General features: G+C 36.2%; 2 protein-coding genes across 2 annotated transcripts in view; one reads left to right on the top strand and one right to left on the bottom strand.

Annotated features, from left to right (window-relative positions):
- Window positions 1–3,741: 3,741 nt before the first annotated feature.
- Window positions 3,742–7,769, bottom strand: LOC120339539 (molybdenum cofactor sulfurase-like). Its single transcript, XM_039407688.2, has one exon. The coding sequence runs from the start codon at window positions 6,692–6,694 to the stop codon at window positions 4,283–4,285; it is 2,412 nt and encodes an 803-aa protein (XP_039263622.2). The 5' UTR covers window positions 6,695–7,769; the 3' UTR covers window positions 3,742–4,282.
- Window positions 7,770–10,147: 2,378 nt separating this feature from the next.
- The window catches only part of LOC120339242 (dynein axonemal heavy chain 12-like), a 50,727-nt gene continuing 46,426 nt past the window's right edge, over window positions 10,148–14,448 (top strand). Inside the window, exons 1-7 of the mRNA XM_078115958.1 lie at window positions 10,148–10,415; window positions 10,776–10,866; window positions 11,129–11,155; window positions 11,435–11,624; window positions 12,051–12,126; window positions 12,442–12,600; window positions 13,153–13,348. Of these exons, the coding sequence (XP_077972084.1) occupies window positions 10,261–10,415; window positions 10,776–10,866; window positions 11,129–11,155; window positions 11,435–11,624; window positions 12,051–12,126; window positions 12,442–12,600; window positions 13,153–13,348 (894 nt within the window). The 5' untranslated portion in view covers window positions 10,148–10,260. The remainder of the gene's footprint in view (window positions 10,416–10,775; window positions 10,867–11,128; window positions 11,156–11,434; window positions 11,625–12,050; window positions 12,127–12,441; window positions 12,601–13,152; window positions 13,349–14,448) is intronic.

The raw sequence follows: 14,448 nt of genomic DNA, 5'->3' as shown, positions 1-14,448 counted from the left end.
CCCTTATTTGCAAAGCGTATTGTTAAATGTAAAATGATCCGAAAACCTAATAAAAGTCAAAGACTTATATTTGACGATGTCATAAAAAGAATAGCGAATCAGCATTATCCTTCTGAGGACGCAATCCCATTTCACTTATACATCGTTGGGAAAGCGGGCACAGGAAAATCTTTTCTTATAGACCATGATTGAGGCGTCACGTTTGCTATTGGTGAAATCTGGAGATAATGCACCCAAACCGACGGTTTTAGTCCTCTCTCCTACTGCTGCTTCTGCAAGAATTATAGGTGGTCAAACTATTGAAAGCGGTTTAAAATTTTCTCGCGATGATGACTCGGAAACTTTTCAAGTTTTCTCCAGCAATACAACTTCTGCCTATGAGTATGAAAATGTCAAAGTTGTATTCATTAATGAAATATCTATGGTCGGGAGCAAAGAGCTACATCAGATTCATACCCGATTGAAACAAATACTCGGACGTGAAGATATGCCATTCGCTGGATTATCATTGATAGTTACTGGTGATTTCTCACAACTTCCACCAGTCAAAGACTCGTGGATTTTCGCGAACAACAGACGCCCTCCGAGAATTGACTTTACTGCTCCCAATAAATGAAAACTTCACTTCAAGCTATTTGAGCTTACAGAAAAAATGAGACAAATCGAGAATGTCGAGTTTTCCCACTTTTGCGATAATGTAGCCATGGATACTTTGAATGCTAGTGATGAAAGCATGCTGTTCAGTCGGGTAAACGAATGTCCAAATGAGAATAACTATGATCATTCTAGAGAACGAAATATGGAACGAAAGGCCAGATAGGAGGGTGCCTATAAATTATACGCTCGAAAACTACATTCAGACTTGGTATACGAGGAAGCTGGAGTTCGAAAACAGCGCTCACAATCCCCCGTTGTGGTCGCATATGCCATAACTACTCACAAGGCCCAGGGACTGACACTAGAGGAGGTAATCATTGATTTTCTATCATTAAGCAATAGAAAGTCTGCACCACCCGGTTGCTTCTACGTTGCCATCACGCGAGTCAAAAGGTTATCAAATTTGTACCTCGAGTCGTTTAATCGGTCGATGATAACGATCAGCACGGTCGTTCGGGACGAGCTCGTTCGACCTCGACATAATGCGCCCTATACATTCTATAAGCAACCATTGTGCATGTATAACAATCAACTCAAAATAATGATTTTAAGCGTGCTTATCACTTGACTGACCTTAATAGCGACCTTAATTTAAAAAATGCTGACATTATCTGCTTGGCTGAAACCAAGCTCAGTAACGATGATGACAATCCAGTTGTGGATGGATGGCTTGTCAATTTGGCATCAACTGAATCATGAGGCAAATACCATGAGAATGGCAATTTATGTTCGAAATGATACCACATACCAAGACTGAATAACTCCACACAATTGTACCTGACGTCTAAACCTTTGTTAAAAAACACGCATTTCTAGAAAAGTACAGAGAAAGCACAAAGGTCGTATTGCATACTTTCAAAACTCGTACAGGCGTTACCTACTTCTCTCTGTCAAGAACATCGTACACGAAAAAACAAGCATGCTGTGCATATACTACCTCTTACACTATACTTCATGTAATGAATGAAATGTCTTTATGTGGTGAATGAAATGTTACCTTCGGTTATGTACAGGGTTACCAGACCCCAGCGATCAAAAAAAGCCAAATCAAGACATAAAAAAGCCAACAATTTTAATAAGTACAAAAGCGCCATGATTTGTCAGATTTTAAGCTCTTGGCAGCGTACTGATGATGATGTAGAGCCATCAGTTCATTCAGTGAGGCACACAAATAGAAAGTAAAATAAATATCAAGCGGGCAGCATTATTTTACCATTCAATATATACAATACAGAGTGCCGCTTCAGTCTGTCAGTACTGCAGTATGTAATATACCTACAATATGTTTCTACTTAAACTTGTGCTACACCTTAAACCACTGATATCTAATTCAGTAATTTTAGCGTAGTTAATCACATCATTACTGCAATTGCAGAATTAAACCAAAGCTGAAAGCTCACATAAACTATATCAGGCATAATGAAAATTGAGTTATACAACTATTTTTTGTAAGCAGAACGTAAACTGACAAACTGGCAATGTTTACAACCCTGCTTGAACATCTGTCTGAGCAGCTGCAGAAACTGCCCTTATTTGTTATTGGGTATGGTTAAGAGTTAATTTAACAAACAAGGGAATCGATGCTCCAGGAAAGCCTGATGCTAAGTACAGGTAATAGGCTATTGTTCAGTTGTTGAACACTAAATATTGTATTTCATATGATTTTAATAATAGACACTAGAATAGACTTGAAAAAAGCCAAACGGAAATTCTGACGCCAAACGCCTTTGAAAAAAGCCAAAAATGGCAAATTTGGCGTTAAAAAAGCGTCAAATAAAATTTTCGTCGTAAACGAAAGCGAGATTTACCGTCGCTTATGTTAATCTCGAAGAAGACTTCTTATCAATAAACAAAAACCCGGAAAAACTAGACCAACAGTTTGCGACCGATTGCTAAATAAAACAGTAGAGTACATCAACGTACCCGCCGCAATCTAGCGACTTTTGTCGTTGGTACGTATACGTGCCCACCGCACGGAAAGGGTTAAGTAGCTAAGTACAGGTAATAGGCTATTGTTCAGTTGTTACACACTAAATATTGTATTTCATATGATTTTAATAATAGACACTAGAATAGACTTGAAAAAAGCCAAAAAAACGCCAAAAAGCCAAACGGAAATTCTGACGTCAAACGCATTTGAAAAAAGCCAAAAATGGCAAATTTGGCGTTAAAAAAGCCAATTTGGCAACCCTGGTTATGTAACCCCAATGACATCGAACTGCGAAACGAAAATAAACTGTCCAGTAAACAAAAGCTAACAGATTCAATTGCTGTTCGCTATGCAGGTCGCATCATCGCCGATTCGGAGCAAAGCTCAAAAGCCGAATAACGCCCAGGATTGTCATTCATTCCACATATTCCTGCTTTCTGGAACGACTTCTTCAACTCAGCCATGATGTCCTGACTATCCCGAGTCTCGGAAAACTCTGATTGCGATGAACCAGCCTCGTCCAATTCACTTTTTTGGTAGGACTTTTGAGGTCTGTTATAGTGCTCTCCAAAATTACGATTTTAGCGTTTCGTGCGATATTTACACGTTTCTTCCGCTTGTAACTGCTCTCCATTTTTTCTATCATAGTCGTAATATGAGCTGCAGACGCTGATACTTGTTGCGTTGCTAAAATGGCGTACTGGCCGTTGTACCCTTTTTCACCCAGGTGGTCGGCAAGTGCTTCCACCGAATCTTTTAGGAATTCTGCATCACGTTTGCAATCTCTGAAATATGCCGCCATTGCTACGCAACAAATAATCCGCAGTTAGTGCAAAACTCTCTCGCCAATTCCCTACAAGGAAAATCTGCGAAAAACACATGCACGCGCACTCGGAAGTAAAAGATATTTATATCCGAACGAAGTTACGGGCGACCACCAGTGTGCTACAGAGACTAACACGTAATGGATCATCGGGACACCACGATACAGACGCGGGGCTGAGTATCAGCCGAGATCCTGGGCGCCTACCGGCTTGTATTTATTTTGTTTTTATCGTCTATTATGCTGATCATAGAGTCAGAATAAACTTATACTGCTTCAATATTTCAACAGCTGGTGTTTTTCCCAACATATTTCCCCATTCACATATGAGTGGCATTATTAATCGAAATTTAATAATTATCAGGCTCTGAATAAGTTCCAATAAATCAAAATTAAATCTACTGCATGAAAAATTAAACACAATATGAGGCAAAAATTGGCACATGAAATGGAAGATGATAATAGGATAAAGAGCATCATGATTTCAAAATATAAAATTATTATAATGCAATGGATTGCAACAAAAAGATCCACACAACAGAAGTACAGAGCAATATAGCCTATATCAGATATGTACAAATAGTATGATTGAGCTGAATATCATAGGTACCGTATATGTTTAAAAAAATAAAGTACCTTTGTCTTATAATGATTAACTAGAAAGTTGCAATATTCAAGTCAATATTTTCAGTCAACCATACAGTATATTTAAAAATATTTTCCAGATTTTCAGGGTGTTTTAAAGCAACAAACATAAAAGTAAATTCTGTAAATCAAAATAAAAGTTCAATTAAATACTTTGATAATTATTAAAAATTTATTATTGTACCATTAATTGCACATGGATATCAAAATCAATTACATATTTAGATCTATGATACTGCTTTGAACACTGATATTTTGCAATTAGTAGAAATAGTAGTACTAGATGACAGTGCTAGTTCATGTTGAAAATACACACCCAATGTTGCTTTTCTTCGAGTATTATCTGGAGTTTTGAGTTGAGCAAGGACCTTCAAAGGGTTGCCATGCTTTATTCCATTTTCAGGATCAACACAAATCAAACCACATCTATTGCAATGATCACCATTTGTGAATCTGATATCTCTCGATTCCGAGTGGACAACTATGTCATTCCATGTATCCTCAGCTAATGGATCAGCTCCAGATATTATGAAATTCCCACGGAATCTCTTCATAAAACTGTCAATTAACTTAGATTGATCCTGAGAGTTGTTCGTCTCAATCTCAGTTTTGTTGTACAAATATTCAATGCTGGAACGATTTAGCAAGAGATACTGAGCCCAATTTACTAAAGATATTTGAGGAGCACCATTTTTAATTTCTTGTGCAGATTTTGTCAATCTAGGTTTCGCAAAATCTTTCTGTAAGAGGCGATGCCTTTTGCCCAAGACTTTTGTAAGCCAATCGGATACATCATTACCACAGTCGAACCCCTCAACTTTGTCACCACAAACTTTAGTCTCACAACATGGGTTTGGGTGTAATGTGCGACTAGGATTTTCCAAAATGATTGGAACTTGTATCCTATCAAAACCGTTTGCTTCCAGAACTAAAATCGGGTTTGAATTTTCAACATCAATGTATGGATAAATCAAAACCAACTTTGAATTCTTTTTTAAAGTAACAGTGGCATTATTTTCATCTACTATCATCCACATGCGATCATATAGCAATCCTGTTTCACATATTTCCCAACTATTGACCTCCATTCCCTGACAAGACTTTATTGGGTAAACAACAATTTTCTCCAAAATGATCGTACCATTTTTGCTTGATAGACTTAAGTTGTTTAAGTCACTTCTGAGATTATCCACTGATTTTTCAACGAAATTTTCAGACAAAAATTCTATAAACTTTTCAATATCTTTCTGTGTTGAACAATAGCCCAAGGAAATACGAACAATGCCAATGGGTTGACCCCTGATAAGGTCAATTTTATCACCACAAACATGGCCATCTTGGTATGCTTTCAACATCACTTCACAAGAAATACCAAGCATAGAAGAACAAGCACCTAAATTACAGCAACATCCGCCTCTCAAATGAATTTTGCAGTTATTTGCAAGTTGCATCACATGATTGAAACCTACAAAGCTTCCATCTGATCGCATAACATTGAAAGCCAGAATTGGGCCTTGCTTGCTACTATCAGTTCGCCCTGAATCTCTGTATCGATATATCTTCACAACAGGAGATTCATTCCAATGTTTTAATTGAATCATATCATTATGAAGTTTCTGCCAAAGTGTAAATGTATACATTTGAATGGACTTTCCATCTAATCCTAGCCGATAAAAAAAATCAAAGCCATGTTTTAATGCGAGAATGCCTAAAAAATTACTAGATCCATCTTCCATTTTTTCGTGTACATCAGGTTTTGGTAAAAAGAAGTCATCAGAAGCGAGCCACCCTGCAACTGACCCACCTCCAAAATATCTTTTATGGCAGAGAACATTAGTACTCGATTTTTTTATCAATAAAGCACCAAGACCAGTTGGAAATCCAAATATTTTATAAAATGAAATTGTAATGAAATCTGCGGGATTTTGTTTAAGGTCAAAAGGAGATGTTGAACAAAATGCTGCACAATCACACAGAACATACCACCGCGAATCACTAGATGACAATTTCAGATTCATTGACAAGTTATCATTTTGAAAATCCTTTATCCAGGTTAAAGGATATTTCACACCAGAGAAATTGCTCATTGCTGGAAATGCGAAAAGGCAGGAGCTAGAATCTTGACAAACTTGATCACCTTCAGTTTGCACAGACTTTACGAGCTTGCAATCATATTGCGATAAATCATATATGTTGCAATTACTATCTTTCATTACAGGAGAAAGACAGTATGAAGAAGCATTTTTCATAGCCGCCAACTCTCTAATTCCAACGACTGATGTGTGGTTGTCTTCCAAATATATAAAAGTTGATCCAGGTCCCCAGTCAAAATATTCACCCACTAATTTCAGTGCTTCAGTTGCACCTGATGTAAAAATCACATCAAATTCATCATCTGTGACATTGAAGCTTTCAAGAACTTTATTTCGAACATGGGAAATGATGTCACCCATGAGTTCGCTAGATGAGCTTTTGCTGTGTGTATTTCCAAGTAAATTGTTCTCCAAAGCATGTGCATAACTTTCAATTTGTGAACTTCCATGAAGTGCACTTCCTGCATGATCCAAATATACCTGATCAACAAGTCGACTAAATTCTGTTTCTCGTAGTGATTCGATTTTCGATGAGAATTCTTCCATTGCAGTGCCAAATTGTAACTCTAGCTACCAGGCTAAAACCGAACGTTTTTATTGGCAGGTTGGTAACATTGTAATCAGTGCTGGGTTATATTCCAGCCTTCAGTTAACCTTCAACTGCCAAATTTAAGAAATAAAAAATCTGATTAGGTACATTAATTTCAGAATTTACAGTTCCAAAATGCGCCCTTGAATTAATTGTGTAAAAGTTTGAATTACAAATTGATTAAAGTCACGAATGTATGGCTTGTATACTACAGTACTACAAGTATGCCTAACCTAGTCTAGACTAGTGCTACAAAACTAACTCAGGATCCCATCAATACTAACGTCAGAACAGCAGAACGTTCAATTCTACCGTACCTGGTATGCAGGTCATTCAGCAGGTACCAGTGTGCAGTGGTGGATTCAGCCAGTTCCCACCCGTCTCACGGAATTTCATAGGATTTACATATTTATCCCGGGGGAGAGGAAAGCCGATAAGACGGCTTATCCATATGGCGAACCACGGCCTCTCGTCCGGTTACCATTCCAAGTCGGGTATGGGATTAGTTTTACTGTATTGTTTGTTTTCGGAAGCATGGACTTGGATGGTGGAGGAAGCCGTAACCGACCAGCGGTTACGTGAACCACCCAACGACGGCGAGGAGTCCAGCAATCCTCTCGCACATAACCATCCCTGCATGGGATTCGAACCTGCGAACCCACGCAGAGTAATTAGAGGTGCGGTGGAGAGCGTATTCCTAACGCTTAGCCCGTTGAGCCGCACCGCCGCGCCCAAATCAGCGAACCGGTTAGGATAACTGGTTACTTTCAATGACTTTTTGTAACAGAACCTGGTGAAAAATAGGACTTTTGTGATGGAACCCAGTCAATCGACTGACAAAAAAATTGAATCCCACCACTACCGGTACCGGTATTGTACGGTATATACGGTAACTATCCGGCATAACAGCACAGCATATAATTCCCTTCAAAAATCTGAATTCACATACATCTATATTTTTTCAGACACACGGTTGCCAAAAACGTGAAACACAAAAACTGTGACAGATCAACACTGCAACATCCTCGCCTGTCTGCAGCTTACATAACCATTATTACTTCATTACATAACTTTCACCAAGTTCCGCTTTTGAACTTGACCAACTAAGCTCATCAGTGACAGCTACTGGCTATTTTACACTCATATTTAATTTGGCCAGTTTAGGCTTCTCTGTCAGTATTTAATAATATGAGATTTATTTCAATTATTTTGAATTTATAAATTAAATGTTCAGAAAGAAAGTATGCAATACCAGAAATTCAACAGAATGTGAAAAAATCATTGAGGTGTATATAAAATAAGTGGAAATCATTCAAGCATGACTGTCGCCTGGCAACGAATACACCATCTACTGGATTTTGCTTTCGCCATGTTGCTGTATTACTTACTTGCTTGAGAGTGAGATTATATCAGTGTATACTTCTTATTAATCTTCATTGAAATATTTTTGCTCTATTGTTTCAAATTGGAATAAGATAGGCAGTCAAATGAATTGATTCTGATAGATAGCGAAATAGATCAAGAAAAAATAAAGTTCTTTGAGCTAATAATCTTATATTAAAATAATTATCAGAATGCTTGGCATCGCCAGGCTACCTACCGGTACTACTTCGGTACTTACTGAAAACAACAAACTTTTTGAGCATACTCTGTAATACATTAAAGATAAGTTTCTGATCTTCCATGTTGCCTTATTCATTAAAAAGGATAGGATTTACATATTTATCCCGGGGGAGAGGAAAGTCCATAAGACGGCTTATCCATATGGCGAACCACGGCCTCTCGTCCGGTTACCATTCCAAGTCGGGTATGGGATTAGTTTTACTGTATTGTTTGTTTTCGGAAGCATGGACTTGGATGGTGGAGGAAGCCGTAACCGACCAGCGGTTACGTGAACCACCCAACGACGGCGAGGAGTCCAGCAATCCTCTCGCACATAACCATCCCTGCATGGGATTCGAACCTGCGAACCCACGCAGAGTAATTAGAGGTGCGGTGGAGAGCGTATTCCTAACGCTTAGCCCGTTGAGCCGCACCGCCGCGCCCAAATCAGCGAACCGGTTAGGATAACTGGTTACTTTCAATGACTTTTTGTAACAGAACCTGGTGAAAAATAGGACTTTTGTGATGGAACCCAGTCAATCGACTGACAAAAAAATTGAATCCCACCACTACCGGTACCGGTATTGTACGGTATATACGGTAACTATCCGGCATAACAGCACAGCATATAATTCCCTTCAAAAATCTGAATTCACATACATCTATATTTTTTCAGACACACGGTTGCCAAAAACGTGAAACACAAAAACTGTGACAGATCAACACTGCAACATCCTCGCCTGTCTGCAGCTTACATAACCATTATTACTTCATTACATAACTTTCACCAAGTTCCGCTTTTGAACTTGACCAACTAAGCTCATCAGTGACAGCTACTGGCTATTTTACACTCATATTTAATTTGGCCAGTTTAGGCTTCTCTGTCAGTATTTAATAATATGAGATTTATTTCAATTATTTTGAATTTATAAATTAAATGTTCAGAAAGAAAGTATGCAATACCAGAAATTCAACAGAATGTGAAAAAATCATTGAGGTGTATATAAAATAAGTGGAAATCATTCAAGCATGACTGTCGCCTGGCAACGAATACACCATCTACTGGATTTTGCTTTCGCCATGTTGCTGTATTACTTACTTGCTTGAGAGTGAGATTATATCAGTGTATACTTCTTATTAATCTTCATTGAAATATTTTTGCTCTATTGTTTCAAATTGGAATAAGATAGGCAGTCAAATGAATTGATTCTGATAGATAGCGAAATAGATCAAGAAAAAATAAAGTTCTTTGAGCTAATAATCTTATATTAAAATAATTATCAGAATGCTTGGCATCGCCAGGCTACCTACCGGTACTACTTCGGTACTTACTGAAAACAACAAACTTTTTGAGCATACTCTGTAATACATTAAAGATAAGTTTCTGATCTTCCATGTTGCCTTATTCATTAAAAAGGATAGGATTTACATATTTATCCCGGGGGAGAGGAAAGTCCATAAGACGGCTTATCCATATGGCGAACCACGGCCTCTCGTCCGGTTACCATTCCAAGTCGGGTATGGGATTAGTTATATTGTTTGTTTTCGGAAGCATGGACTTGGTGGTGGAGGAAGCCGTAACCGACCAGCGGTTACGTTAACCACCCAACGACGACGAGGATCAGAAGTTGTTTTATCTTGGCCATTTTACACACATTTCATCGAATTTTTACACGTCTTTGGTATTGTACCAAACTAACATTATGCTATTTTGTCATTTTTGTGAAATTGCTTTTTTATATTCTTATCTCTTCCGTTGTGCACCTTTAAAACTAAAATAGAACAAACTCTAATTTAACTATTTATTTTTAGCTATGTACAAGGGAAGACTATCTTTCCCTAAAATGTAGTAAATTTTGAAGTCTCTTTATTGTTTGACTTCCAACTTCATACAGTTGTTGAAATATATATTAACAGCAAAATGAAAAAAACAAATCGAAATAGTGCTGTTTCTAAGCCACGCTTGCCGCCAATTCCAACAAGAAATGGATTGGTGTCAGGACCTCAGTTTCAAACCAGTAAATTGATGACATACAGAAGAAGCCGTGAATACCAAAATGTCTTGAATAATATAATGTAAGTTATATTTTTTATTATTTGCCAATGCATTGTGCTGCAAAACATTATTTGATAAGTTTAGTTCCGCATTAATAGATCAGCGGTTTGCGCATCGTGCTATGTGCTGGGAATATACTTGACCTAGTACCTATGATTTTTCTGCGAGGGTTCGCAAGTTTGAATTCTGTCAACGGGGATAATTATGTGTGATAGGCGTTGGACTCTGTGCTCCAGTAGGAAGGTTAATTTAACTGCTGGTTGATTACGGCTTCCACATTCATCAAGTCCACAGATCTGAAACAAGTACTTAACTGGGTAACTAATCCCTTACCTGGCATAGACTGGTATGCTATATTATTAGGCGTTCTAAAATTACAGAATTGATGATGCCCACAAGGCCGCTGAAGACATGGCAGATCAAGTTCGCAGAAAACCACCGAAAAAAATATCACCGGAAATGCCAACATCGGTTAGTTTTTTTGTGAAATGATTAATATGCATATTAAAACGCCTAATTATTTTTATTTATTCACCCAAAGAATTATATTAACGCTTTAACCGCTAGGCCATCGTGCTGCGCTAAATAATTGCTATCAAATATTTATTATTATATGTTTACATTTGGTAATCAATGACTTCAGTAAAGTTTTCAAAATGGGTGTTCAAAAGTTTTTGAATATTTTTAAAAATTATAGGCTATTTTCTTTTAATGTTTTCATTTTTGTTTTAAGATGATGAGTTCTTCCAGAAAAACACGGGTAAGATAAGAGTTACAGTTTATTGATTTGGTAGTCATTTCTATGTTGTTCTATCTGATGATTCTAGTCAATGAATTGTTTGATTTTCCCCTGTCTAATCTCACTTGTAAATTGCTACCTAGAATTAAAATGGTGGCAATGTAGCCTGGAATAGGAAGCTATCAGCTATTTTTAATAAAGCATGAACCTGGAAAACGATTTAACTCAAATTTTAGTAGAAAACTAGTAATTGATCGATTTGCCAATTTCTACTATTATCGGTAAATCCAAATGTTTCAGCAAATGTACATGTATATGAAGAAATGTGTTGAATCTGGTCCTGTTGTACCAGTACAGCAAATATGGTTGAATTCAATGTTGTCCAAGGTACCACCTCACCTACAGAAAACGGCTCGTCAACATCAACATATTGAAGATCTTTTTGGAGAGGTCAAAGTTGATTTCAAATCAAGCATGAAAAAATCGATGGGTTAGTAAATTACTTTGATTTAAGTTTTCACATGCATTGGCTCTCCATTGCTATCACATTGCTGATTACCATTGATAGAATTTGCATGTTTAATCTATTTGGGGTTTATTATGTAGACAGGCTTCTTCAGCAACTGAGAAACCACATTGGATATATATCGTAATATTATTATATTGTTTGTTTCGACCCGTGAGAAATTTCTGGAGTTTTCAGTTTTCACAATGGCAATGTGGCCTTATCACAGGCAATTTCTAACGTTTATCAACTGGTCCTCTATTTGAATACAAAATTTTTGTATAGTTGTTTTTGTATTCTCATATCAATATTTCAGCTGAAATAGGTAAGAACAAATTGAGTAATATTTTGCTTTGAAATACATTGCTATTTTTCAATATACAATGCTAATATGTCTTACTTTTATTCTAGTACAACATGTCTTGTTGAAACCATCTGTGAAAGGACTCGAGAATGAAGTATCAGGACCACCTCCTGCTGAACCAACGTAAATATTTTTTTGTAATAAAACTGTATATGATTTATTATCAGAACTCAGAAACATACATTTATATTTTAAAAGTACATTCGATTTGATTATTATATATGCACCAGATTTGAATTGTTATTGAATTTGATTTGTTTCATTTCTTGCTTTTTCACTTGAGGAGTTGGTTTGACAATAATAATACAATTTTTTAAATATTAGGAACAATAAATGCAATGCTATTCTTGCAAGTGTTTTCCTATTTTGATTTGTATAATTTTGATGATTTTTATTTTTTCATTTCAGTGTTGTAAAAACCTTTTTATTTGTTTACAGGGGGTTAGATTTTTCCAGTACATGGAATGAATCATTTCAAAGAGCAAGGAATGAAATTATGGCAAACTTATGGATAACCCATCCATCTATGCAAACAGTACTTGGAATGTGTCAGGACAGTCTACAATCTATGTTATTGATGGAACTAAGTGAACTCAGGTAACAATACTATAAACTTGAAATGAAAGAGAAACGCAAAATGATACTGATACATAATGATTCTACCATGGACAAAATAAAAGATCGAATAAGTTAATTTCCCGAACACATTCTAAAATATTATTTTCATAATATATCTTGATATAAGAGGGTATTGTAGGTCCTGTTTTGCAAAAAAAGTTTCATCTGATTTTCAGTATCCTCGGTAAATCTATTTGAACCTATATTTTGTCTGATGATTAGCTGTTGAATGCTTGAAGCGCCAAATTATCTTAAATATTCATACAATTAAAAATTCACAGCATTAAATATATTCAATTTCAAATATATTATAACATTCAATACATTTTGGATATCCCCGATTTGTATCAAGCACTACAAAAGAAGTTATGTGTAATATCACTAGATAGTTGATTGTGTGTGACAAATGTTTGATTGACTTTGTCTGAAAATCCTAACAAATAATTTTCATTTCTATGCTCACCTCAAAGCTCAGAATGTATTATGTAGGGCATATTTTGAGCCTGTTGTCATTATTTTCTACATTTTAAGAATTCAAGGGCCAGCTGAAATAGAACATTTGAAAAATCACATCCTGCTTGAAGTGGAGAAGTCTGAAGATAAATTAATGCATGGATGGTATCCTCGTGTCATTAATATATTCACAGATGAAAAACAATTTGTTGGAATCAGACGAGATAAACTCGACTCATTTTATACATGCGTCTCTACGTTGGTTGCTAACCAGGTACAGTCGTTAAATATTTGAATAAACTAGATATAGATTTACCGAAATAATTTGGCAATTTCCACAGTCGAGGAATACAAAATGTATATCATTTACAAAGAGTTTTGTTTGTTGTATCATAATAATGTCATAATCATATAATATAGATTAATTAATTGAATGGGTGTTCAGATAAATCATCATTTGTAATATAGACAGATCCTTTAAAAAATGGCAAACAGTCCAGTTACACCTTGTCTTAAACCATGTGTAATTTTGTTTTCATATCAAGTTTTCCCAATTTTCACATTTATTGCATGATCATTTTCGATAAATACTTGGCTCATAAATATCATTTTCCTCTTCATAATATGTTCTACTATGAGTCTGCATTTTCTATTGCAGCAATAGAAAAATATTAGTATCATATTACCACCCTAGGCTCGTTTGGAGATATTTTCGGAGAGCGAGCCGTCTGCCATTGTCTTACGATGTTATGTTTAATTTTATTAAAAATTGTGTTTACATTGTTTGTGTCACAATGGATTGGTTTTCGATTACCCCTGTGGCGTAATAGTTTTCATTGAATGGATAATGCCTTGCTATATGTGGGATGTCAAAAAAGTTTGATCGAAAATATGTCCGAATTTTGGAACAGTGTTTTTTAAGAACTACCGCAATCTAGTATTCAAAGAGAAAATTATTCTCCAGCAAAATTGTGATTAATGTTAAATACTATAGGAAACAAAAGCATATATATATTGTTATTACACTAAATTGAGTAAATTATAAAATATAAAATTTGGGAACTCCTGAAGTATGCGCACCAAGATGGCGCACAACCTGAACTCAGGTTGTGTACCAGGTTAGGGTTCAGGTTGTGCAACATCTTGGTGCGCATACTTCAGGATTACCGAAATTTGTAATTAACAATGAAACTAATTTCTGTATATTCAATCATAGAGGTTTGATATTCTGTGTGGATAATTTTTATAAAATCGAGAGTATCACGAGAAAAAATTACCGACCTCTCAAAACTGGATTACATGTTCACGAAAATCAAACCCCACCTAAGGTTTAGCCACCGAGTTTAAACTGTTTTGAAATATGAGGTAGATTGA

The sequence above is a fragment of the Styela clava genome, chromosome 9 (assembly GCF_964204865.1).
Source record: "Styela clava chromosome 9, kaStyClav1.hap1.2, whole genome shotgun sequence".
Taxonomy (NCBI): domain Eukaryota; kingdom Metazoa; phylum Chordata; class Ascidiacea; order Stolidobranchia; family Styelidae; genus Styela; species Styela clava.
This window is presented reverse-complemented; position numbering and strand designations above follow the sequence as displayed.

Coding starts and splice junctions, on each gene's coding strand:
- LOC120339539 (XM_039407688.2), bottom strand. CDS start 6,694: ATGGAAGAATTCTCATCGAAAATCGAATCACTACGAGAAACAGAATTT.